Below are 27,205 nucleotides of genomic sequence, written 5' to 3'. Positions count from 1 at the left end.
CCGTTCACCTAGCCAGCCACATCTTTTCTCCTGAAACCTCCATGGATACTCTGCCCTGGCTATGGTTACTGAGTGCAAGGTAGATTCTGAGAGCTGAGTTTGTGTAGGGGTTGTGTGATGCAGCTGGCCGTGCTCTTTTTGTCCCCAGGAGCTAGCATTTGCCCTCTACATGCACTTTGTATTGTAGCTCCCTTTCCATCTAAAACCTCCCTGCATTCTCCCCTTTTCTCCCTTTTCTGCCTTTGCTAAATACCTGTTCTGGTCAGACCCTGTGCTAAGAGTATGGGGCTACAGAGATATAAACAAACCTTGTGCCCTGGCCCTGAGGAAATCACAGACTACCAGATGGTGACTGACATGGAAGTTGAAAAACAGGCTGGGCGCAGTGAGTCTCTCCTGTAATTCCAATTTGGGAGGCTGAGGTGGGAGGATCTCTTGAGGCTAGGAGCTCAAGACTAGCTTGGGCAACATAGCAAGACCTCCATCTCTAAAAAAGAAAAAAAAGTTGAAAAACACACAAGACAGTCCCTGAGAAATAAAGAGATAACCTATGTTTACCTGTCCAAAGAATGGGTTGATCTTAGCTCACAGGAGATGGAATGGAAGGCTTTGTGGGCAATGGTAGGGAGAAGACAGTAGGAATTGAAGAATGGGAATGGGATTATAATGGGAAGAAGCGGATTATTAGTAAGGCATAGATTAGACTCTTGATTTGCCTATTTTCTCCTCTTTTTCTACACAATGATTCATAGACTCAGTTAGTGGTGTGGGGTATGGCCTAGGGCTCTGCGGGAGGGGACCTGACAATTCTTACATCTACTGCTTCAGCTCCTTCTTTCTCAAACTCCACATCTACATTCTTAATTATCTCCTGGCATGTCCATATGAATATTTCCAAGACACCTCAAAGTGCTGTCATTTACACCTACACATTCGATCTCGTTAGTAACCACACATTCTATCTCTGTAGTAACTCTAATGCATTTTACAGCTGAGGAAGCTGAGGTCTAGATAGGGGAAGTGAATTATATAACAAATTGGGGCAGAGGCAAGCATAGAACCAGGCTTCCTAACACATAGTGTGGGATGCCTCCCTTGGTAGCACAAGAATTTCTCTACACTGACCCTTGTGTTTAATCTTAAGGCCTGGTTATTTGGCCTTTGGGTATTCACTGCCCTGATGGCAATGCCACTATCAGCTTCCAGGATATTGTGTGGGGGAAAACTCAGGCCTTGGAACTCTTAGAGTCAAGAGTTCCAAGAGTCTAGCTTGAGCTAGATCAGGGCCATATAGACGTCTCCATTGTAAGAGATGTTTGCCTGTAACAAAACAAACAATATTTGCTGCGTGAATATGAAAGTTGTAGTGAGAAAGTGTGGTGTAGCAGAAAGACAATGTAGTTGGGCAAATCTGGATTTAAACCCAGCTCTAGCAAGTTAGTGTCCCTTACAGAGCCTCAGTTTCTTGGTCTACAGAATGGGAATACCAATAACCTATCTTATGTAGTAGTTGTGAGGATAAGAGACGATGAATATAAATGCCTAATATGTTTTATATTTTCTCTATTTCCCTTCCTTTCTTATATGGATTAAGGGAAGGGAGATATTATCATACTTGAAGCTTATCAGTAAAGAATCAATCCTTCCAAGATTTATTGAGTGACTTCTGTATGCTGGTTGATGTTATGCTGTGCACTGGCATATATAGGCAAGTGATGATCACTAGGAACCTTAAAGAGTAAATCAACCATGTTAGAATCATCTTCTTTCTATCAAGCTTGGTAGCTCATGGATGTGGCAGGTAGTATTTCTGGACTTTATCTAAACATTTGACAAGGCAGAGGGTTGGATAGGATGGATATTTGTATATTTAAGTGGAGTCAAAACTAGTTGAAGGAATCCAGTGGTACTGATAGGTGGAACAGTATTACCTTAGAGGGAGGGAGTGACTGTTAGATCTTATCCTTGGCCGTGGTTATTCAGTATTCTTATTCATGACTTGATGAGAATATGAAGCTGGGCAAAATAATAGATCTGGTTCCAAATCGAACTGGATAAGGTAGAATAAGAAACCAAATGAAATAACTAGGCTCAATCTGCATACCCACCTTAAGTATTTGAAGTATTGAAACTGCTCGTTGCATGGAGTCTTGTTTGAACAAGGATACCTTTGACTTTTGGTAAGAATATAAAGGGGATATTAAAGTTGAGAAACCCTAGGAAACCAAGATTAAAAGTCCTAACAAACAGGGGAGACAAAGAATACTCCAGGCTCTGGTAGTGGCTCTGGAGGAGGCAGGTGTGTTCCAGGAAGAAAGGCAACTCACTGTGCTGCAGAAATAGCTCCTCTTGGAACCTGAAAGACAGGAGAGTGAGGGCTTATGTATGGCTAGACTTGTAGCCTGCCTGGAGGCTAGGGGATGGCCACTAGAGGACCCTCAATTTTCTTTCAGAGAGCCTGGAATAAACATATGAAGGACATGGCCACCACCCTGACCTAGTAACCCTCCTCCCTTGGGTGGAAATAGGATATGTTAATCTGTCTTTGATCCCATCTCATCCCCATGTTCTGCTGCTCAGCCTTTCTGTGAGGAGCTATGATGGTAACTGTTTTTGTCAAACTATGGGCATCAGTATCATATGGTTTCTTTTTCTGGTGTCTTGACCCTCCCTTAACTTGGTGGCTCTACCTGGGTCTTTTTGGATTTCCACCAGCCCCATGTCCTTACTATGTCCAAGGATCATGCCAGTCCTACCTCCTCCTCCGCTGTCTAAGGGCAACTTGCTGTGCACAGAGGGTCATTAGCCCTGGCATAACTCCCTTTTTTCCCTCTTTCTCTGACTCCCACATCCAGAGCTCCTCTGAGCCCACAGCACAACCTAGACAGAGGATGCAGGAGTAGCTGTCTCCTTCTTATAGTGCCCCTTTCAAGTCTTTTGTACTGTGGCACAGAGCCCAGATCTGGTATACCAGGAACAATGTTAGTTCCAGGAATGGCTCTCTCCTGATTGGCTAAGTTTTTAGGATTTGGCTTTTGCTTTTTATCTTTTGGTGTCATTTCTTGTTTAACATTTAAATTTTGCTCTGGACAATGGGCATTCTTTGAACCCCAGCTGGTGGCTGGGGCCCTTGTGGTTCACTGAATTGCTACCAGGTGTTCTCTGGAAATAGCTCTGCCCCTCAATTTCTGGTAGGTGTAATGTCTCATCCATATCAATTTATTGATGCTATCCTGTTCTAGAGTCTCTGGATTTCACAGTAGCCTAGAAATGTTCTCCATAGATTGAGACTTCTGGACCTTTCCCTGATCTGTGCCAAGAATGGCCTGGTAGTCCAGGAGACCTAGTTCCTATAGTGACTTCAGTCCTACAGCCAGAACTGAGGCTTCTGGTGACATTGCTTTATGTCCTTTATACCAGTCATCTCCATTTACCTACTGTGGAACTTTAGAATTGCTTACCCTGTATGACAGAAGCCACTACATCTGGGCATATGGGCTCATCCAGCCCAGAGATGGCTGGGGTATATTGAGAAGGCACTAGTTCTCTCCTCTTCACTGCATCCTAAGAAAGTGTGATTTAATAAGCATCCTGTATTGCTGTAAGGCCTCTCATTTCAAAACAAAGCCTTGGCTAGCAGAGAGATAGACATAGAGCTTACTATAATAGTGTATGGTAAGTGTGTATCTAAGAAGAGAAACTAATTCCTTCTCAGTGGGAGAGTGTGTCTGTTATGGAAGGCTTCATAGAGGAGGGATGCAGTGGAGTCTGCAAGGCTAAGTGTGCAGTGGGCACCCTAACTCACCATGCCCTCCCCTCTCTGGCAGTGACTCGCCATAATCACCTCAAGGACTTCATGCTGGTGGTGTCTATCGTTATTGGTGTGGGCGGCTGCTGGTTTGCCTATATCCAGAATCGTTACTCCAAGGAGCACATGAAGAAGATGATGAAGGACTTGGAGGGGTTACACCGAGCTGAGCAGAGTCTGCATGACCTTCAGGAAAGGTAAGGCCTGCCCCTTCAGGAAAGGTAAGGCCCTGCCAGTTCTTGGGAACCTCCTGTTTCCACCTGGGTGTGAGCCACTTGGCCCCTGAGGCCTTGTCAACATGGCAGCCCAGGCTGCGTCATCCTTCCAAAACTGCATTGCAAGTTTAGGTTGCTGATATTCCAATTGCCCTGGGCAGTTATTCCTCCTGGGGAGAAGCTTGTTTCTGTCTTTTTTGCCTCTTAGCTTCAGAGGGAGAAATGTATAGCTGCCAGAGGTCTTGAGCTTCCCATTTCTTGTTAGGGGGTCATTCTTCCTTCTGCCTGTCTCTGGACTGCTTCTCCTAGCATATAAATAGATGTAATGAACTGTTCTTTACTATTCCCAAAGAAACCTCACAAACCTTCCTTCTTACTGTCCTTAGTTCTTTCTTATAAGGAGTCTAAATCTCATAAACACTGACTTGCTGTATGACTTTGGATAAATTTCTTTCCCTCCCAGGACTTATTTCCTCATTGGTAATATGAAGGGATTGACCTAGGAGAATGCCAAACTCTCCTAGGAGAACACTTCCAACTCAGATAGTCTGGGATTCTGTTACAATAAAATATGACTTCAAAACTATGGCAGAAGATTTAACTGTGAAAAGACAGTGCCCATCAGTCAGTCAGTCAGCCTGTGTATTTCCTGACATCTAGGAACCAGTTCTGTGATGGCAGTTATAAGAAATTCACTGGTCCTGAGGAAACAAAACTTACATACCCACAAGAAGCAGCAGTGAGAGCACACTTAATGCAGACTTAGTTCCAGACTCAACTTATAGGATAAGAACGCTAATGTCTAGAAAGACAAAGAGGTGGATGAGTGGATGTGAGACTCTGAGGAGGTAGCCTTTAAAGATGGGTAGGGAGGTCCTGGGTGTTAAGGTTGAGTGTATAGGGTGGGGCCAGATCCCTGGAACCTTAAGATACATGTGGGGAAGTTAGTAGGATGCAGAAGGCAATAGAGAGTCAAATCAGGTTTTTTTGGTTGTTTTTTTTTCGAGAAGAGGAGAGGTCTATTCAGGACTGTCTTTTAGAAAATGATTCTGGAAGCCTAGGGACTCTAGTTGGGAAGTCTTTGCAGGAATTCACGTAAAAAGAAATGAAGTCTTGTCTTTTCATTTATTTCTATTTATTATTATTATTATTATTTTGACTCTGGGTCTTGCTCTGTTGCCCAGGCTGAAGTTCAATAGCATGAACATGGCTCACTGCAGCCTCCAACCCCTGGGCTCCTCCTGCTTCAGCCTCCTGTGTAACTGGGTGCATGCCACCATGCCCGGCTAATTTTTTTTATTTTTTGTAGAGACAGGGGTCTTGCTGTGTTGCCCAGGCTTTTCCTGAACTCCTGGACTCAAGAGGTCTACCTCAGCCTCCCAAAGTGCTGGGATTACAGGCCTGAGCCACTGTGCCCAGCCGTTGTGTTATTTTTAAATGGTAAACACTATTTAATTTGGAGGGGTGGGGAAAAGACTTCTTGTGAGCCAGGTATTGTTAAATACTTAAATGCATTATTGCTTTTAATCACTATGGCCCTTTGAAGTAGGTACTATTAGAGTTGGGGAAATGAAGGCTCAGAGAGGGTAAGTGCTTTGCTCAGGGTCATATATCAGTAAGTAGTGAACTAGGAATTTTGACACTCCAGGGTGCTGCCTTTACTGAGGTAGCAGCCTTATTGGATTTATTTCCATGGGCTGGGCTTCTAGGGAGCAAGAGGGGTCTGATCTCTAAGCTGATTCCTGGCTACTTTGCTGGGCCCCTTGTTCTTGGGCCCTTTGCCAATTAGGAGCTAACTGCTGCTGTCTGAGCAGTCCCCATATCTCATTTGTTTGAAAAACATGTACTGTTTCCATTCCAAAGGCAAAAGAATCTAGGCAGGAGACATTCCAAGTTCGGGGATAAAACTAAGCTCCCAGCACTCCCTGCTCCCTAAAGCCTCCAGAGCTAAATGACCACTGTGGCACTTAGAAAGAGACAAAGACATCCCTCCCCTTTTCCCCCTAGAGATAGGCTTGCACACATGCACACAGATATCCTCTTCTGAGTGTCCAGAGCCCACATGCCACCTCGTTTCTCCTTGTATTAACAGACCTGCAATGCCAGCTTTCACAGAGCTTTATTACAGAGTTCCTGATAATTTATGTGAATAAATATAATTCTACATGTACAGTCCAGTTAGGATTTCATTGAGTTTCAAGATAATTATTTGAGGCAGGCAGGAATTTTGATTCCCAAAACAGGCAAAACTTGCTCGTAGTCACGCAACTGCTTAGAGCCAGGACTAATTGCAATGCTAACTGTTGTTGCCTTGGAGTGGGGCAGTGCTTAATTGTATACTTATTTGCTCATTTCTGCACCCAACAATAATTATTGATCTCCATCTCTAACAGACCTTATTGGAACTATGAAAGGGGGTCAGTCTTGATTCTACTTTAAAGGAGCTCGCTATTATAAAGGACAGACATATCATAGTATTGGCTTTTCTCAAGAGGCTGCTTTCATAAAGGACAGTATTTCAGTGAAGAAGTGAATCCTTAATGGTGTAACTTTATACAGTTGGGTCATGGAAGAGTACAGTAAAGGAGGATATTCAGCAAGGGAAGGAGATGGCAGGAAATGGCGCCACTGATTTGTCTTTACCTATGCATATATCGCCATCTGGTGTTCATTTTCAGGGAGTTCAACTCCCTTTCTCTTCAGGGACAAATTAGGCGGATTACAATTTGTGGGAAGCTTGCAGCCTAACATTTCCTCCTCTTACCTCCTTGCTTGTTCCATGATATCTTTTGAAGTCTCCGCCACTGATAGCCCTGGACTTAGAGTTTTTTTTTTTTTTTTTACAGATTGAGTTCTGTTTGTTTCATCGGTTTCATCTACTTAATTATCTCAGTGGTCAGTGTTCTCTAGGGGTCCTTCTTGTTCTGTAGTCTATCCTTTCTTTTCTATACCTCAAGTCTAAGCTATATATCTTATCTCTTCTTCACCATCCTTTCTCCTTCCTAATCTCCTCCCCTGGTAACCTGGTGGTTTTTACTTAGAAAGGAAGACCAGACAGTAAAGTCCGTTTTCTCTTCCAAAGGGATTAGCAAATTCTCACTCTTTGTTCTGGGTGTAGCCCAAGTCTCCCTTTCTTTCTCTGACTCCTTTCAGGCAGAGCTGATTACTCCATCTTTTGGGTGGACCTAAGATCATATATATCTTTTTATTATAGAATTTGTCGCACTGTATACAGTTATCTGTTTACTTGTCTTTGTTGGAGTAAATCATGAGCTCCTCAGTGGCAGGGACAGCTTTCTGATTTATCACCATGTATTTAGGGCTTAGCACAGGGCTTGGCACTTAGTAGGCACTTGAAAGAACTTGGTGAATGAATAGATGAATTAATGAGTGTATTAGCATAGATAGCCGTGTGGAGGAAAGAAGTGAGGAAGGGAGAAGGCTTGTTTAGCTGGATGGAAGGTTTTGTCGGTGAACTGAGGGAATGTGTGTGACGGTGCAAGGGTAGACTTACATTATAACTCATGCCCTTGAGATCTTATCCACTAAGGAAGATACTTAGGAAAGGAACTCAGGGCCTGGGAGCAGTAGGGGACTCTCCTGAGTCCTTTGGCATAAATTTAATTTATTTTGTGCTTCTGGGAACAGAAGCTCAGGAGTCCAAGAGGTCTAGCTCAATAGTTCCTTCCTCATCTTCCTTAATCCACCCCTCTGCTACCACCCCAGTCATTTCTCAGCCATTAGGTTTTCCCTGGATCTTTTTGTCAAGCTTGCAGGGTATTCTACATTCATTGAACTTTCTAGATACCACTACATAAGAGGAATAATTGTGGTATTTGAAGTCACACAGATTGGAATTCTAGCCTCAGTTCTTCCTGCAAGTTGCTTTCCCTCTCTAAGACTCCGTATCTGCCTGTCCCAGGCTGATAATGATACCCATATATCATTATCTGCTGGGAGGACAAATGGGAAATACCTTGCAAACTGGTACTTGTTATGATTTTAGTATGAGATAGTTTTGAGGAGGGATTCAGATGCCTGAGAGCCTGGCTTCTTAGCCTTGATTACTGGCAGCAAAATGATGGTCAATGTGTGAATTAGGTAATGACTGTGGTTTCTATGGGCCTTGAGCTAGCTCAGAGCCAGACACACAGCAGAGCAGGGAGAATATATGCTGAGAGTTGGAGCTGTCATTTTCCTCTTTGATGCCATGACTCATGGCATTTTGGCTGGCACCCCCTTGCCTGGCCTCCTCCAGCTCCCTGCATTGCCCCCCAGGCTGCACAAGGCCCAGGAGGAGCACCGCACAGTGGAGGTGGAGAAGGTCCATCTGGAGAAGAAGCTGCGCGATGAGATCAACCTTGCTAAGCAGGAAGCCCAGCGGCTGAAGGAGCTGCGGGAGGGTACTGAGAATGAGCGGAGCCGCCAAAAATATGCTGAGGAGGAGTTGGAGCAGGTAGGAGAGTCCACAGATTCCTGGACACCTTGACGGGTGGGTAAAGGGCAGGGGCCCAGGGTCTGGCTGGAAAGTTTCATGTGTGAGGAATTTGAAATATGACCCAAAGACTATGTTCTAGAGTCACTGGACTCTTACCAACAGTAAGAGTTCAAGTCGTAAAAAATAGTCACTATGGGCCGGGCACAGTGGCTCATGCCTGTAATTCTAGCACTTTGGGAGGCCAAGGCGGGTGGATCACCTGAGATGAGGAGATCGAGATCAGCCTGGCCAACATGGTGAAAGCCCATCTCTATTAAAAATACAAAAAAATTAGCCGGGTGTGGCAGCGGGCACCTGTAATCCCAGCTACTTGGGAGGCTGAGGCAGGAGAATTGCTTGAACCCCAGAGGTGGAGGTTGCAGTGAGTTGAGATCGTGCCATTGCACTCCAGCCTGGGCGACAAGAGTGAATCTCTGTCTCAAAAAAAAAAAAAAAAGAAAGAAAGAAAGAAAAAAAGAAAATTATAAAAATAGTCACTATGATTTTCAAAGAACAGTGGATAATAGGTGATAACAGTTATTTTGTTCCTTTTTTGAGGTATTTACATAAAGTGTACAAATCATAAGTATACAGCTGGCAAGCTTTTGCATATGCATATACCTGTGTTACTACCACCCAGATCAAGATACAGAACCTTCTCAGCACCCCAGAAAACTCACTTTTGCTCCCCCAGTTAATATTTCATCCAAAAGTAAACTGTCACAACTTGTAAACCAGATTAGTTTTGTCTAATTTTGAACTTCATATAAATGGCATTATACAGTATATACTCTTTTGTGTTTTGTTTCTTTCACTCAACATTATGTCTATGAGAGTCATCAAAGTTGCATGTGATAGTTGGTTTATTTCCATTGCTGAGTAATAATCTATTGTATGAGTATACTATAATTTATCCACTCTTCTGTTGATAAACATTTGGGTTGTCTGCAGTTTTGTTGACTTTTATGAATAATATTGCTATGAACCTTCTTGCATATGTCTCTTGGTGGGCATAAGCACTCATTTCTGTTGGACATATAATATTCATGTATTTAGCTTTATTAGAAACTGTCAAACAGTTTTCCAAAATGATTGTACCAATCTATACTGCCACAACAATGTAAGAGAATTCTAGTTGATCCATGACCTCAGTATTTTTAGGCATTTTAATTTTAAACATTCTGGTAAATATATAGTAGTATCTTGTGATTTTAATTTTCATTTCCCTAATATTATTAAACACCTTTTTATAAATTTATTGGCCATATGATTTGGGAATCTCTTCTCATTTTAAAAATTGGATTGTCTGTCTTTTTCTTATTGATTTGTAAGCATTATTTATATATTTTGGATATTAGTCTTTTGTCAATATAAATACACATACATATAGAAAATATTTGCTTTCAGCCTTGACTTTTTTTTTGCTTTATTAATATTGCCTTTTGATAAACAGAAGCCCTTGATTTTAATGAAGTGTAATTTAATCAGTTTTTAAAAATGATTGATGCGGCCAGGCGCCATGGCTCATGCCTGTAATCGCAGCATTTTGGGAGGCTGAGGCGGGCAGATTACTTGAGGTCAGAAGTTCGAGACCAGCCTGGCCAACATGGCAAAAGCCCGTCTGTACTAAAAATACAAAAATTAACTGGGTGTGGTGGCACATACCTGTAGTTCCAGCTCCTTAGGAGGCTGAGGCAGGAGGATTGCTTGAGCCTGGGAGGTGGAGGTTGCAGTGAGCCAAGATAGTGCCACTGCACTCCAGCCTGGGTGACAGAGCGAGACTCCATCTCAAAAAAAAAAAAAAAAAAAAAAAGTTGATGCTTTTTGCTTTTTGTTTCTTGTTTAAGAAATCCTTCCCTATCCCCAAGATATTTCCCTAAATTTTCTTCTGAACCTTTATTGTTTGTCTTTTCACATTTAGGGATATTATTTCAAATTAACTTTTGTATGTGATATGAGGTAGGCTGTCAAGGATCTTTTTTTTCCCCCAAGTAAGGTGATCATTCAGGAATCTCTTTTTTTTTTTTTATTTTTCAGGTCAAAAAGTTTTCTAATTTTTATTGTGGTTCCTTTTTCGGGACATGGTTATCTAGTATATTGCTTGATTTTCAAACACGTGAGGACTTTTTAACTTATCTTTCTTTTACTGATTTCTAGTTTAATTTCACTATGGTCAGAGAACATATGCTGTGTGGGTTTAGTCCTTTGAAACTTGTTGAGACTTGGTTTGTATAAAAAAACAACTAAGCAATTCAGTTAAAAGGCAGATTGTCAGATTGGATTAATGCCAAAACTCAATTATATGCTGTCTATGAGAGACACACTTTAAATATAAGAACACAAAAAAAGGTTAAAGGAAAAGGATGAGAAAAGATATATGTTGCAAAATGAAGCAGGAGTAGCTATATATTGATATAATATTTATATTAATATAAAATAGGATTTAGGTCATGAAGTATTGACCTAAAGCAATTGCTAAGTGAAATAAAGCAAGGGTAGATATATATTAATATAAATGTAATATTTACATTAATATAAAGTAAACTTTAGGTCAAGAAGTATTACTAGACCCCAAAAATAGATATTTCATAATTATAAGTGGATGAATTCAATTTAATATGTAACAGCCCTTAATTTGGATACATCTAATGATGTAGTCTAAAATATATAAAGCAAATATTGACTGAACTAAAATGATACTAGACAAATTTTATAATCAAAGTTAGAGATTTTAATATGCTTCTCTCAATAAGCCACCAACAGCATCCATAAGGATATAAAAAATTTAAAAACATGGTTAATAAATTTGAATTCCTTGACACATATAGAACACTCTGCCTAACTCTAGAATATACATTCTTTTTAGCACTTATATATCTCTTAAAATATACTTCTGCTCCATTCTGTCCTCTCCTTCTGAGAATCTAATATTTATGTTAGATCTTTTAACTGTATTCCACATGTCTCTTATGCTCAGTTCTGTTCTTTTTTCTCTCTGTGCTTTGGTTTGGTTATTTTCTATTGATCTATCTTTTAAGTTCTTTAATTCTGCATTCTACTGTAAGCATTCTGCTGTTTAACCCATCCAGCGGGTTCCTACTCTCAGACAATATATTTTTCAATTCTAGGATATCCACTTTACTCTTTTATGGGTTCTAGTTCCCTGTCCAGAATTTCTATCTTTTATCTGTTGTATCCATCTTTTCCTGTATTTCTCTTAACATAGCAATCATAATTATTTTAAAGTCCTTGTCTTATAATTCTTACATCTGGATCATTTATGGGACTGCTTATTTTTCCTCTTGATTATTAGTCATATTTTTTGCCATTTATGTCTAGTAATTTATTTTTATTACATGCTGGACAGTGTGTATAAAAAAACAATAGAGGCTCCAGATGATTTTCTCTTCCATCAGGTAGTTTTCCCCTTTTCTTTTGTGAAGTATATTAAGGAACTGATCACCTCAAGCCAATCAGAGATCGAGCTGCATTTGAACTAGGTTGTAGTTTTAGTAAAACTTGGTGTAGCTTTCATTTGTCCCAGTTTCTCAGGTATGTCCCTCCCTGACTTTTAAATGGAAAGCTGTTAGATTTCCTTCTCTTCAGCCCTGAAAGACTGTGAGAGATGCACTTCTGCCACTTCATAGGCTGTTTTCTTTGTGCCTCCGTGGAGATCTTCTACATGGGTCCAGCCCAATTTTCAGCTCTCACCTAAAATCATCAATGTCTCCCAGGAAGAAAATGACTGGCAATTGACAAATCATCTTAGAAAGGCTTTTTTTCTCTCTGACCTTTAGTTTATCTAGTCTAGTGGTTCTTACATTTTTTGTTCTTAGGACTCTTTACTTTTTTTTTTTTTTTTTTTTTTAAGACGGAGTCTCACTCTTGTCGCCTAGGCTGGAGTGCAATGGCATGATCTCAGCTCACTGCAACCTCCACCTCCCAGGTTCAAGCAATTCTCTTCCTGCCTCAGCCTCCCGAGAAGCTGGGATTACAGGTGCCTGCCACCACACCTGGCTAATTTTTGTATTTTTAGTAGAGAAGGGGTTTCACCATGTTGGTCAGGCTGGTCTCGAACTCCTGACCTCAGGTGATCTGCCCACCTCAGCCTCCCAAAGTGCTGGGATTACAGGCGTGAGCCACCACACTTAGCCAGGACCCTTTACTCTTAAAAACTATTTAGGACCTCAAAGAACATTTGATAGGGAGTAATACTATTGATATTTAACCTATTAGAAATTAAAACTGAGAAAATTAAAAAATATTTATTAATTCATTTAAAATAACTATATAGCCAGGCGCAGTGGCTCACACCTGTAATCCCAGCACTTTGGGAGGCCAAAGCGGGCGGATCATGAGGTCAGGAGATCGAGATCATCCTGGCTAACACGGTGAAACCCCGTCTCTACTATAAATACAAAAAATTAGCCAGGCGTGGTGGCGAGCGTCTGTAATCCCAGCTACTCGGGAGGCTGAGGCAGGAGAATGGCTTGAACCTGGCAGGCGGAGCTTGCAGTGAGCCGAGAGATTGCGCCACTGCACCCCAGCCTGGGTGACAGAACAAGACTCCGTCTCAAAAAAAAAAAAAAAAAAAAACCTATATCAGGCTGGGCACGGTGGCTCATGTCTGTAATCCCAGCACTTTGGGAGGCTGAGGCATGCAGATCACCTGAGGTCAGGAGTTCGAGACCAGGCTGGCCAACATAGTGAAACCCCGTCTCTACTAAAAATACAAGAATTAGCCAGGTGTGGTGGCAGGCACCTGTAATCACAGCTATTCGGGAGGCTGAGGCAGGAGAATCGCTTGAACCTGGGAGGCAGAGGTTGCAGTGACCCGAGATCACATCACTGCACTCCAGCCTGGGTGACAGAGCAAGACTCCATCTCAAAAAAAAAAAAAAAAAAAACTATATCAAACCCCTTAGATGTTAACACAAATAACATATTTTCTAAATTTTTCAAAATAAAAACAATTTTGAAAACACAATTTTCATAAAATGCATACAGCTTTTTCCAGATATCAGAATTGTTTTTCTCCCATGACCTACCATATCCTACTGGGAAGTGGAAGTCAGGTGATAACACTTTATTTAAAACATATAGATAAGTGTTTATTAACTTTGGCTGCATATTAGAATGACTTGGAGAGCCTATGTTAATGCCCAGGCAAACACCCCAGATAAATGAAATCGGTATCTCTAGGTTGGGACCCAGATATCTGTGTTTTTTCAAGTTCCTGGCCAGGCATGGTAGCTCACGCCTGTAATCCTTACACTTTGGGAGGCAAAGGGCAGGCAGATCGCTTGAGCCCAGGAGTTTGAAACCAGCCTGGGCAACATGGCAAAACCCCATCTCTACCAAATAAATAAATAAATAAATAAATACAAAAATTAGCTGGGTATGGTGGTGCATGCCTGTGGTCCCAAAGCTACTCGGGAGGCTGAGGAGGGAGGATCACTTGAGCCCGGGAGGCAGAGGTTCCAGTGAGCTGAGACTGCACCACTGCATTCCAGCCTGGGCGACACAATGAGACCCTGTCTCAAAATAAAATAAAGTAAAAAAGTTCCCCATGTGTTTACAGTATATGACAAGGTTGAGAACCACAGCCATAAAATAAAAGGACAAGAACTCTGACTTGCCCATCTGTTGTCTTCCCATCAGGCATTTATTACCGTGCATGGCATGATATGTCTCTCTCTGTCTGTCTGTCTTCCACCTCCCCCATTCCTTATTTTGTAGTTATTTCTCTCATTAACCAAACAGCTTTTTTTTTTTTTTTGAGACAGTGTCTCACTCTATTGCCCAGGCTGGAGTGTGGTAGCACGATCTTGGCTCACTGCAGTCTTGACCTCCTGGACTCAAGCGATCCTCCCACCTCAGCCTCCTGAGTATCTGGGACCACAGGTGCACACCACCCCACCAGGCTAGTTTTACAATTTTTTGTAAGATGAGGTCTCGCTGTGTTGCTCAGGCTGCTCTCGAACTCCTAGGCTCAAGTGATCCTCCTGCTTTGGCCTTCCAAACTACTGGGATTACAGGCGTGAGCCACTGTGCCCAGCTCCCAGCAGTTTTTGAGCCTTGTAGGCCAGCCTCTTTGTATGCCTCCCTGACTATCATGCTTCTGTTTGCTCTCTTTTTTTCTCTTCTTCATCCATTCTTCCCTTCTTAGCTTATCCCATTCCTTAAACCGCTTTTAATGTAGAACTTGACCATAAATTTTCAGACTTGGTATATTAGTCTCTAAGGTATCTAGTCTTCATTTAGAAGCTATAAAACCAGGAATGGGCTATTTTTAGTTTTTTTTTTTCAGGGAACAGAAACCAAGTGAAGATTGGCACTCTCATTGCCTCTTAAAGGAATAAAGGTGTTCTGTCCCTAGCTGAGGCCCTCCTGGCCTATCTTAGCTGTGGAGAGGACCTCAGGCTTGCTATGGGATGTTTACCTCATTGGCTGAAGCTGGGGATAATAAGACTGCTTTCAATGTGTCTTCTCTGGGATTCTGTTCAGGTAGGAGAATTGGGAGATCACTTATGCTGGTAGCTTGGATGAGACAGCAAGAAACTCGGTGTACATAATGTCTGTATGTACTTTCAAGTCTTTTACACTTTAGTGCTTTGTGACTGCCTCATTGTGTGCTCCCTGAAGAGAAGTCGGTTATTTCTACTTATACATTGGTCCTCTCATGTCTTGGCTTCTGTTGGCAATGCATGTGTTAGGTGTGGGCATGCTCATTATCTTCCCACCTTTTACAGAGTTCTTTTCAAAGCCCACTTGCTCTACTCCCTGAGAGAATCATAGATGCAGTCTCTGGGCCAGAGAAGACTTTGGAGAGCATTCAGGACAATGCCCTTCTGAAGTACCAATCATTTTTCAGGTCTCTCTGACATGAGCTCTTCACATACCTCCCATGACAGGGAACTCATTCTCTCCTGAGATCACCCCTTCACTGATAGTTTGGATTTGCATGGGAGAAAGTCCTTCCTCACACTGAATTAAGAGCTGATTTAGGAAGCACAGGGTCACACAACCAGTTAAGCGACAGACCAGGGACCAGAACCAGATTTTCAGATTCCTGACCAGTGCTTTTTCTGTCACGTTGTGATGTCTTGAAGTCTAAGCACAGACCCTGACTCTCGGTAAGAAGATGATTCACTAGCTGACCTGTTCCTGAAGAGATCAGGGAAGATTGCTGGAACTTGCTGCATGACCAGGAAAGTAAGCTGATGTGACAGAAAAGAATGCCTTCGTCTGGGAACAGAAACATCTCAATTTGGGTTCTGGTTGACACTGTCGACCTTGAGTAGGTTAATTTTCTTCGCTGAGCTTGCTTTCTTCTATATAAAATATGGAAAATAATCCTTACCTTTTCTCCTTCCTGGGAGAGTTGTAAAGCAGATAAGAAGTCTGAGTTCTGAAGCATTATACAGAGGTGTTGGAGAGTCTTAGTAGCAGTAAATGAACTCACATCCTTTTGGCTGCACAGGTTCGGGAGGCCTTGAGGAAAGCAGAGAAGGAGCTAGAATCTCACAGCTCATGGTATGCTCCAGAGGCCCTTCAGAAGTGGCTGCAGCTGACACATGAGGTGGAGGTGCAATATTACAACATCAAGAAGCAAAATGCTGAGAAGCAGCTGCTGGTGGCCAAGGAGGGGGTGAGAACTGCCCTTCTATTGTCCTCTTTTCTCCTTTTTGCCCTTCTCCTTTTTACCTGCATATCTTCCTCTTCTCTCCCTCTCCCTGTTCCTCCCATTGGGTGAAGAGATATCCTGGTGGTGGGTTCTGTTTCTTTCCTAATGTTCAGCTCCTGACAGTGTCCTCAGACTTCTGGAGGAGGGAATGAGGGTGTAGGGGCATTCCTGCCTGTCTTCTGGGAAAGATGAAACAAGTGGAGGCAGGCAGAGGGAAAGCTCTGCCAGCCCCAGGCTGCCATGGGGACAGAGGTCCTCCTGGGGCAAAAGGGCTATCAGGGACCCCTTTGCTTCTCCCCTTGCTTTCTCTATTTTGTCCCCCTCCTTTTTCTTCTACCTTGCCTGCCTTTCTCTTTTTCCTTTTTCTCTTCCCTTTCCTTGTACAGCCTAAGTTGTGCTAGGAGGAGTGGGCCCCAGCCATAGGGGAAGGCCTTTCTCATTTCTTCCAATCTCGAATCCCTGCTCTTTTTGAGCTGGGGGCCTCATCTTTGCAGGCTGAGAAGATAAAAAAGAAGAGAAACACACTCTTTGGCACCTTCCACGTGGCCCACAGCTCTTCTCTGGATGATGTAGATCATAAAATTCTAACAGCTAAGTAAGTAACACCAGTTATCTACTCTGGCAATGTCCATATCATCCTCAGAATTTGAGGGCATACAGGGCCTCCAACACCAATTCCATTTCCTTATTGGTGGAGGGACAGCTCTGATCTCCTGCCTCAGCCTTTATTTATCTCCTGCCTTGCTCTTAAGTTTGAGTTTATTGTGTGTTTTATTCACACATATTCTCAAAACTTGTTCCTCTGAGAAGAGGCTTCATTCCTATTGGGGCTCACACCAAGTCCATGCCTGCAGTTCTCTTTCCTCTGTCTTCAGGCAAGCACTGAGCGAGGTGACAGCAGCATTGCGGGAGCGCCTGCACCGCTGGCAACAGATTGAGATCCTCTGTGGCTTCCAGATTGTCAATAACCCTGGCATCCACTCACTGGTGGCTGCCCTCAACATAGACCCCAGCTGGATGGGCAGTACACGCCCCAACCCTGCCCACTTCATCATGACTGACGACGTGGATGACATGGATGAGGAGATTGTGTCTCCCTTGTCCATGCAGTGTAGGTGACCTCTTTGGGGGGATGAAGGAAGGAGCCTTTGATGTACAGGTTGAGAAGTCTGTGGCCTCTGTTGTGCTTAAATAGCAGATGGGGCAGATACCCAGGAAGATAGTTCAACTCATGACCTTGGTCAATAAAGCGCAATTGGCTCAGGTTATTTCTTTATAGTTGTCCTTTTGGTGTTCTTTCCTTGTTGTATGCTCTGTGTGCCCCTTTGGGTCTATTGTGCTAAGTGTGTCTCCCTTCATTCTTTTTCACTTTATTGTCCCTAACTACCACTCTATCTACCTTTATAAAAAATATGTCCTTTAGTGAATTTCAATGTAAAAATGGCATTTATTCTGACTATTTATTGAACTTATTTATTTTGATTTTTGCTCCTTATTCTTACTGCTAAAGTAGATGAATGGAATGGTGTTTCTCTTTGTCTTTTTGTGAGAGGCCCTATAAAGAAATAGTCCCTTAAAATGATATCGTCCTAAATCCTCTAAGCTGGAAAGGCATTCTTGCCCAGGAGGGATCTCCTGCACAAGCATGTCTGGCTTTCCACCTGGACTCTTGGATCCTACCCCCTCTTCCTCTGTCCTGGGTCTACCCTCTCCCTTTTCTCCCCTGCAAATGATGAGAGTTGAGTAGAGCAGAGCCAAAAGGAACAACACTGGAATTCTTCAGTGAATGAAGGGAGTTTTCCCTTACTGGCCCACAGTTGAATTTTTCTTTGGATCAGAAGCTATTTTAAGTAAGTAGAATAGCCCTTATGGTAAAGCTATTGTCCTAGGCCCAAATTCTGCCAGTACAGGGGGAGGGCAGAAGGCCGGGGCTGGGTTAGGGGCTTACTTTCAGATTCTTTAATCAGGCTGGATTCCCACTCGAGACAGAATTTATTTGTAATTTTATCAATAATACTTTGCCCCTGGCCAAGCCTCTTTGTTCTTCTAATCTGAAAACTCGTTAGGCCTTTAATCAAAGGCATAACAAGGACAGGATCAGACACGCAGAGCTTGATCCTGACTTGTTGATCTGAAGGCTTCTGTGTTCTTCAGGCTGGGAGGGACCTTAATTAGCTCTGAGATACCCAATCCCTGCCCCCAGCCCTTCCTTTATTACATGATGGCAGGCCGAAGCCCTCCATAAATCAGATTCTCTTCTCCTTTTGGCCTGGCTGTTGACCCTAGATGCTGCCTGGCTGATGGGGCGTAGGTTCAGTGACCGCTCTCTCTGCTCTACATCCGCCGGCTCGGATGATCAGTCCCTCTGGAAATACCCCGGTTTGAGGAGCCCCTTTGGGGCATTTTGTTTTTCCGACTTTTGGGACTTAATCAACACTCCTACCCCATGGGTCCCTTCTCCTGCCTGCTTCACGCCCCTGCCTGCTCCCTCTATCCCCTCAGCACTGCCCCTACTAACTACAGGGAGGGGTTCGGGGGTAAGAAGAATCAGCTTGCTTGGCAAGAGCTGGATAGAGAACACCCATGGTAATGGAAGGCTTAGGCTTCTCCCGTTAGCGCAGCTATGCAGATAATCTGGTAGCCCTTCCAGCTGGGCTGGGAGGGAAAGAGGGAAGGAAAAATCATCCCTTTCTTTTCTCTTTTTCTTGTTTCTCCCTTTTCTTCCCAGTTTCCCCCTTCTTTCTCCCCCTTCCCCTCCCTATTCCAGACTTCCTCATCCTCTTCAGCCTCTCTTTCATACCTTGAAAGCTACCAGCATAGAAGCCCTACCTCCTGAACTCTCCATCACTGTGGAAGTATGCTGTCTCCCTGGTGGCCCTTCCAAGGCTTCTCTCACCCTTGTAACCTGGCCCTTTCTCTCATCTTTAGGGAGAATGCAGGGAAGCTTATCTATCAGGGTAGAGGAGAAAGAATAAAGGTCTGCACTCTCTTTTAGCTGGGAGTGAGCCCAAGGAGGGATGCACTAGCATATTCCTAAGTTACTTGGTGCCCATGTATCCCTTCACTGGGCATAGTGGCCATTATCTCCAGGACCCCGATTTGCAGCCTGATCCAAGAGCTGGTTCTTTGTTGTTTATGTGCTTATTGGAAAGTGAAAAAGAGTGAACAGTAGCATAAAAAGCATCCATAGTCCCACCATATTTGAGTACCTTCTCTATCACTCTTTTGTCTGTGAATTTTTTTATGTGGTTAAGATAATGATAGCCACTACCACTTATTGAGTGCCATGACCTGTTTCAGGTGCCTTAAAGACATTATTGTGAAGTCTCAGAAGAATCCTGCAGGATTTTAGAAATTAGGAATTAAAATGCGGAAGTCAGCTGCTCAAGGTCACAGCTGGAAGTGAAAGTCCTGGTTTCAAACTCTAGTGTTTGGTATTCCAAGCTCAAAGCTAGTACATATAATTCTGTATCCTTTTTCCCCTCTGAACATTTTAATAGGCATTTTTCCATTTTCTTCAAGTCTTTTTATAAGCATCGTTTTTAATAGCTCTATAGTCTCCCAGAAACTGGATATATTATCATTTTCCCATTGTTCATTCTTTATGTTTACTTTCATACAGCTATTAATAAAAAGTAAACGATTATGTTTACTTCTCATTCAATTATTAATAATGATGAACATGTTTATATATAAGTCCTTGTCTATGCTGTGAATTATTTCCTGAGGTTGGCTTTCTGAAAAGGCTGGTTCTTAGTGCTCTCCCGGACCTTGTCCCAAGCCCCTATCCTACCCTTCCTTGCTTGTGTCTACCCACTAACTGCCTTGCCACTTCCCTTTATAGTGATATTGCCCATAGGTCTCCTTCTATTGGAATTGCCACTAAAACTGACCTGGGCACCTCATCTTCAATTTCCCATCCTTTTAGGACCCCTGGTGGGAGGTTTCTGGGAGGAGGTGCCCCATTCTCCAGATTGGCATTAGAGGCCCAGGGTGGTCTCCAGCAAGCATTTATTCATGGGCACCTCCTTACCTGCCAGCCCAAAGTGGGCTGGCCCCTCCTGACACTTTCTTTATTCTCCTTGCAGCCCCTAGCCTGCAGAGCAGTGTTCGGCAGCGCCTGACGGAGCCACAGCATGGCCTGGGATCTCAGAGGTTGGTAGAGGGCGAGGCTGGCCACTTCTTGACAAGCCGGGTATCTCTGCAGCGAATGCGCAGCCTTTCATCTGGACAGTCTTTCAGTTCTGAAGGCTACGGGACCAGCTCTCCATCTGCCTCTGCTGCTGCTTCTTGCTCCTCTTCCATCACCACCATCACTACTACCACCACCACCACCACCACCACCTTCACCACCGTCCATGTCCACCCTGTTTATTACCACCACAGCACTTCCTATTTCCTCCAGATGGAGCCCTACCCTGACACACCCCCTTCTGACAGCACCGCTGTGATGCCTGGGCATTCAGAGAGCTTGGGGTATCAGCTGTCTCTCTTCTCTTTCTTCCCTTCCTTCCCTTTCTGCTGCTTTTACCTTGGTTTCTGCCTGCCAGCTGCTGCTTGATCAACTCTGGGGGTGTGTGCAGTGGGGAATCTTCTTATCCTGTTTGTTCCCAGCTCTGGGATTCCTTTTTAAGGTCGGCCTACTTTCTCCCCTTCTGTGTTTGGGGTTTGCTGACTCTAAAAATGAGTAACGACTTTCTTCCCTCGACCTTATAGCACTTTTGCCTAAACTATGCACTTTCACATTAGTTATCTCACTTGGGCCCTCACTTCCTTTACTCCTTCAACAAACATTTACTAATGCCTACTCTGTGCCAGGCTCTGCTGGGCATAGGGGTTCACTGGTGATAAGATACAATCCCAGCCATCAAGAACTACAATCTTGTCTGAGAGAGATACATAAATAATTATGGAAAAATTTATCATGTGCTATGGGGGTGTTGAGGAAGGAGTGACTAACAGTGTGTACCTGGGTGGAATGCTTCACCAAAGAGACGAATTTGTGCTAACATCCTGTGTGAAGGGAAAGGAGAAAGAGTATTCTGGGCAGAGGAAATACTGTGTGCAGAGACATGGAGATTCCAGAGAATATGATATGTTTGTGGTTAGAGCACTGGATATGTGTTGGTGGGAAGGAGAAACAGGTGAGGCTAGAATGACGAAGGCTCCGAAAGGGAAGGGTTTTGGCCTCTACCCGTTAGGAGATGGAGAATTACAAAAGGGTTTCTAAGAGAAAGTGAATCAGTCACCTTTGCATTTTAGAAATAACATTTTAGTGGCTGTGTGAAGGAAGGAAGCGGAAGACTGCAGGAATTTGGAAAACATTCCAGTAGACCACTAGGGGAGGTAATGAGGCCTTGGGATAAAAAGACATGATAAATTTGGTAACTGGCTACAGTGGTGAAGGAAAGGGAGGATCTAGTATGACACTCAGGTTTATAGCTTGAGTGACTGAATGGACGTAGCATCCTTCATGGAATTCGGGAACCAAGATAGGGGACATAGGTTTTGGGGTTTTGGACAAGAAGAGTTTATAGGTGGGGCAGGAATTAAAATATACATTTTAAGAACAGTAAGTTAAGGTTCTAAAAGGGTAAGTAATTCCCTCCAGGTCTCACAGCTAGTTGAGAGCAGAGCACAGATTAGAACTTGGCTTTCCATTCCAGAATACTCCATTGGATATTTTTGTCTTTTCACAAGGTCTCAAAAAGTATACTGGAAAATAATTGGTGAAAGGTTTTTCTTCCCCAGCTTTGTCTGGCAGCTGCAGAGACTTTTCTTGCTAATACCCAAGATGGTAGACTAGAATCAGAGGTAGTAGCCTTGACCTTGCCTGGAACAAGTTTAGGAGACCTTCAGAAAGTCCTTCCCCTCTGGAAGTACTTCTCATCTCTGAAATGGTGACCACAGCCCAGTCCTGGCCTCTGGGCTGCAGTCTGCTTACTCTGTTGCTTTTTTTTAGTTCTATCTCACTCTGGATACCCATTTATTCAGCTCTGCCCCTTAAACCTCTGGATAGTTATGCTTGAGGGCTGTTCCTTTCTCTTGCACAAAGGGATTGCCCTTACTAGGATTATTACTCAGCAGAGCCACTCATATCCATTCTCATTCTCATTTTCATCTAAAAGCCTAGGAAGGGAGACTGCTCCTTCCAATACAGATGGAGAGGATCAAATTGGGTTGGGGACACTAGGGGATGCTGTGAATTCCATGCTCCAAGGTTTAAGCTGAGGGCAGTGGGGAGGAAGGGTGGAGAGGTACCTGTATCCACCTGGCCTGTTCACTACTTAATTTTCTTTTGCACCATGCACCAGAGGATCATCTCTAAAGGCAAACAGGCTCTCTAGTAAGGTCAGTAGCTTGGGATGGGAGTCCGAGGCAGCCCAGCCTTTGGGGAGGGACCTCTGGCCTGATTGTTCTCAGTGATTCAGGGAGGGAAGTGAGCCTGCCTCACTGGGCCTTTTCCCTCCTATATCTCCCTAGGCTTCCTCCCAGGTTCTTATCTTGCTTTGGCAGTCCCAACTTTTAGTTGATGAGGGAGGCATAGAAGGACAGGAATCAGGCTGGGTGCAGTGGCTCACACCTGTAATCCTAGCACTTTGGGAGGCCGAGAGGGGAGGACTGCTTAAGCCCAGGAGTTTGAGACCAACCTGGGAAACAAAGTGAGACCCTGTCTCTACAAAAAAAAAAATCAAAAATTTAGTTGGGCATGGTGGCACATGCCTGTGGTCCCAGCTACATAGGAGGATCACTTGAGCCTGGGAGGTCAAGGCTGCAGTGAGCCGAGATCACGCCATTGTACTCCAGCCTGGGCAACAGAGCGAGACCCTGTCAATAAATAAATAAATAAAAAGATGGATAGGAATCAAGACGGACTAGGGGTCTGGTCCAGGAGAAGTGAGGCTGGGAGGGCCCTAACCTCCTGATTTCTCCTCCTTGGTGTTAGAGAGGGTAGGATCCCAGAATCTTCACTTCCTCAGCTTAGAGGACCCTTTTTCTCAGTGTGATTGCTTCCCAGAACTTCCTTGGCACCTTGCTTATTGGTTTATAATAGTGTTTGGAGAAGGCAAGATATGGAAAGGATCATCTTGGGGCTTAGAGAAACAAAGACAAGTTTAGAAGCAAGGACAGTGTCAGATATATGAAACCAAATATGAGACTGAATATTTTTAAATACTAGAATATGTGGCTAAAACAGTATTTGTAAATGGAAGCTGAGTTGGAATTGTTTTCTGCTACCTGCTGAGTCCAGGAAGGTACTGGCCCATGGGGTGGCTACTTAGTTATTTGCTTCCTACTGAGAATTAAATCTACAATAGCTATGAGCCAACCCCCTGCTTTTGCCTGTTTCAGGGGCCTGGTACCCTTTCTAACTTCTGACCCTCAGCCTCTTTCTTTCTAGGTCCTATGGTGGTCTCCTTTTCCACTCATGACTCTTCCCCTTTGGCTAGCAGATGTTTAAACATTTCTCTTTGCTCTCTCCTCTGCTTTTGCTGAGGTTCTCAGGCCTCTAGGAAGGCAGAAGGAGGATTCAGGATTGGCAGAGAGAGCACCTCCATATCTACCTTTTTGTCTGTAGAGCAGGAGGAGTGGCATCTGGAATTGATTCATGGTCTTAGCAACCACCAACTCCTTAAAGGGTCTCAGGTTCCTACACTAGCCTGTGTGTGTGCATGTCCAGTGTGCGGTGGCATGTCTCCATAACTCAGCCTTGCAAAGCCTCTTGCGACTGGCCCTTACATAGGGCTTTCAGCTTGGAAAGCCTCATCATCTTCATTCCCACAATAATTTCTACATTTCCAAGTGCTTTGCCAGCATATTTGATCCTCCAAACAGTCTTGTAAGATAAATTGAATTGGTATTATCTTCACTGGGCCAAAGTTAAGGACTAGCAAGTTTAGATGACTTGTCCAAGATCACACAGGAGTCCAGACCTCTTCTGATCCATTGCTCTTTAAAGGCCAACATCCTGTCTTTCTATGCCTCCCTACATTCTCTGTCAGCAGAGTTCTGAAAGAGACCCCACCCTTCCTGCCGCACCACAGACTTTGGTTTGAACTCTGCAATACCTATCTATGACCTCCTTTGAATCCTGTGAGATGGTTAGAAGAGGCAGCATCCTGGCCTTTTGGGGTGGGTGAAGGATTATTTGCAAGGCTGTTCTAACCTTCTCATCTCCAGCCTGGGTCAGGTCCACTGACTGCATGTGCCCTGTTCCTTGGGGCCTGACCCAGACTGGATAATATCCTAAGGTGTGACAGGAGTAAGTGGGGGAGGAAGGCATGGAAAATGGTGACTCGGAGCAGTCTGTAGGTTCTGTGTTAGCTTAAGATTGAGTCCCAGGAAATATAGCCAGCTATGAGAAGGCAGAGATTTTATTGAGGAGGATGCCTGTGGAATTTAAGCCTATGGTTGCACCAGTTCAGAGCCAGAGCGTTCACCACTGGTGGGGCCCAGGTATTGGAAAACCATTTGCCAGACAGATGATGGTATGATGACATTTGTTTTTGTTTCTTGTCTGTTTCTTCCCTCCCTATCACTTTTCCCTTTCTTGTCTTTCTCTCTTGGCCCTTCTACCTGCTTATCCTTTTGCTTTTCTTCCTCTACAATTCTACTCTCCTTTTCCTTCTCTTTTCCAATGTATCCTCATTCCTTCCTCCTGCCTCCTCTCTTATCCTATACTTATGGCTGCTCAACTTCTGTCTACTCCTCTTTCCTCTCTCCTTCCCACCTGCCTGTTCATCCTATTTCTCTCTCCTGCCGCTCTATCCCCATTTTCCTACCCTGTCCTTGTCTTCTCGTGTTGTCCCTCTCTCCTCTTCACCTTTCCCCCATCACCTCATCCAATATATGTCCCTTTCTTCCTCTCTGCCCCATGTCTTGCAGGGATTTGACCCATTCCGATTCGGAGTCCTCCCTCCACATGAGTGACCGCCAGCGTGTGGCTCCCAAACCTCCTCAGATGAGCCGTGCCGCAGATGAGGCTCTCAATGCCATGACTTCCAATGGCAGCCACCGGCTGATCGAGGGGGTCCACCCAGGGTCTCTGGTGGAGAAACTGCCTGACAGCCCTGCCCTGGCCAAGAAGGCATTACTGGCGCTGAACCATGGGCTGGACAAGGCCCACAGCCTGATGGAGCTGAGCCCCTCAGCCCCACCTGGTGGCTCTCCACATTTGGATTCTTCCCGTTCTCACAGCCCCAGTTCCCCAGACCCAGACACACCATCTCCAGTTGGGGACAGCCGAGCCCTGCAAGCCAGCCGAAACACACGCATTCCCCACCTGGCTGGCAAGAAGGCTGTGGCTGAGGAGGATAATGGCTCTATTGGCGAGGAGACAGACTCCAGCCCAGGCCGGAAGAAGTTTCCCCTCAAAATCTTTAAGAAGCCTCTTAAGAAGTAGGCAGGATGGGGGTGGCAGTAAAGGGACAGCTTGTCCTTCCCTGGGTGTTCTGCCTCTCCTTCCCTCCCTTTCTTCAAGATAACTGGCCCCAAGAGTGGGGCATGGGAAGGGCTGGTCCAGGGGTCTGGGCACTGTACATACCTGCCCCCTCATCCTTGGGTCCTTCATTATTATTTATTAACTGACCACCATGGCCTGCCTGCCCTGCCTCCTTCCCAACCATGGGCTGCTGCTGTCACTCCCTCTCCACTTCAGTGCATGTCTTAGTTGCTGTTCCCTCAGCTCCCAGCTCCACCTCTGGGGTTCAGCTTCTGTCTCTGCTGTCCCAGTTTTGAGGTTTGGTTTCTTGTTTCTGTCTCTTGCTTTCAGGCTTCTCCCTCCCACCACTCCCCAACTTCCCCTAGCAGTTGCAGGGAAGATAGGATGAGTAGCTTCTGACATGGGTGCCTCAGATCCGTTCCACCCTACTCACAGTGGTTCTGTTTGCTCCAGACTGGGGCTAGGACCTAATCTTTGGAGTTTGTTCTTTGGTATTGTTGTGGGTCAGAAGGAGCCTCATCCTAGATCTCACTCAGGCCTCCAGGGGTCCATGGGGGAGTGAAACCAATTCTCAGAGAACAACCCACCAGAGACTTTTAAAGAGAGGCTAGGCTTGGGGATGGGTTGGAAGAGGCCTCTGTTCATTGGAGCATGAGTGGATGTCAGATCTGTAGGTTATAAGGCAGTCACTTTTTCTCTCTTCTCCCACCCACACCTGCCTCCCTCTTACCCCTGCTCCCCCACACTGCAGGAGGGTTTGTCTCTAAGAGGTGCTGCCCCAAAGCTCCCCAAACATCAATACCCCTGGGGCTCAGGAAAAGTGGCTCCCCTGGCCAGGAGAGCCACAGCCATGATACAGGGCTCTTATGGAGCCCTGGAGTTGTTGGGCAAGGATGCTGTCATTTTTTGAACCAAAAGACAAACAGGTTAAAAGGAAAAAAAGTAATCTGCATTTCCCAAGTGCCTACGCTGCATATTCCCCTTGTTAGATCCCATTTTCATGTTACTTTGTAGCCTTGGCCAGAGTCTCAAAAAGGACACAACCAGTTTGGGGAAGGGGTGGCTGAGGAAGATGGTATAGGTGAAGGCGGCTGTGTGACCACTTCCCCCCACCCTTCCCACCCTCTAGACAACTCTCTCCCTTACCTGTTTTTGCTATGGCTGTAAAGGTATTTTCCCTCTGCCCCACTCCCTGCCATGCCTTTATCCTGGGATCCTATTTGGGCCTGGGGTGGGTGCACCTGGGGCTGGTCTTAGGAGGGTGCTAGGCTGCAGACTGCCTTGTACCCCCTGGACACCCTCAAATGGGGTTTTCTGTGTTATTTCATAAGACTCTTTGAAGTCCAATAAAGCATGTAGGAGATTTTAACCCCTGCTGGCTTTGACTGTCATTGTGTTCTCTGTGCTGTGGCATGACGGGATGAAGAGACAATCTTTGCTTTGCCCAGGGAAAATGAAACTTGAATGCACATACCCAGAAGCTCTGTGGGCAGGGTTACCAGATAAATGCAGGATGAGCAGTTAAATTTGAATTTCAGATAAACAGTTTTTAAAGTATAATTTTCTCTCATGCAGT

The 27,205-nt window shown here is 44.4% G+C and overlaps 1 protein-coding gene across 2 annotated transcripts in view; it reads left to right on the top strand.

Annotated features, from left to right (window-relative positions):
- STIM1 (stromal interaction molecule 1) overlaps positions 1-26,998 on the top strand; it is a 232,480-nt gene extending 205,482 nt beyond the window's left edge. The window contains exons 6-13 of one of the 2 annotated variants that reach the window (XM_054440109.2): positions 3,828-4,005; positions 8,302-8,479; positions 15,984-16,151; positions 16,682-16,782; positions 17,063-17,298; positions 18,474-18,566; positions 20,276-20,342; positions 25,074-26,998. In XM_054440109.2, the coding sequence (XP_054296084.1) occupies positions 3,828-4,005; positions 8,302-8,479; positions 15,984-16,151; positions 16,682-16,782; positions 17,063-17,298; positions 18,474-18,566; positions 20,276-20,342; positions 25,074-25,590 (1,538 nt within the window). In that variant the 3' untranslated portion in view covers positions 25,591-26,998. The remainder of the gene's footprint in view (positions 1-3,827; positions 4,006-8,301; positions 8,480-15,983; positions 16,152-16,681; positions 16,783-17,062; positions 17,299-18,473; positions 18,567-20,275; positions 20,343-25,073) is intronic. The other variant, XM_054440110.2, reaches the window with a different exon arrangement.
- The last annotated feature ends 207 nt before the right edge of the window (positions 26,999-27,205 follow it).

This window comes from Pongo pygmaeus, chromosome 9 (genome assembly GCF_028885625.2).
Source record: "Pongo pygmaeus isolate AG05252 chromosome 9, NHGRI_mPonPyg2-v2.0_pri, whole genome shotgun sequence".
In the NCBI taxonomy this organism is placed as follows: Eukaryota; Metazoa; Chordata; class Mammalia; order Primates; family Hominidae; genus Pongo; species Pongo pygmaeus.
Note: the sequence above shows the minus strand (reverse complement) of the source record. Positions and strands in the feature narration are given on the sequence as shown.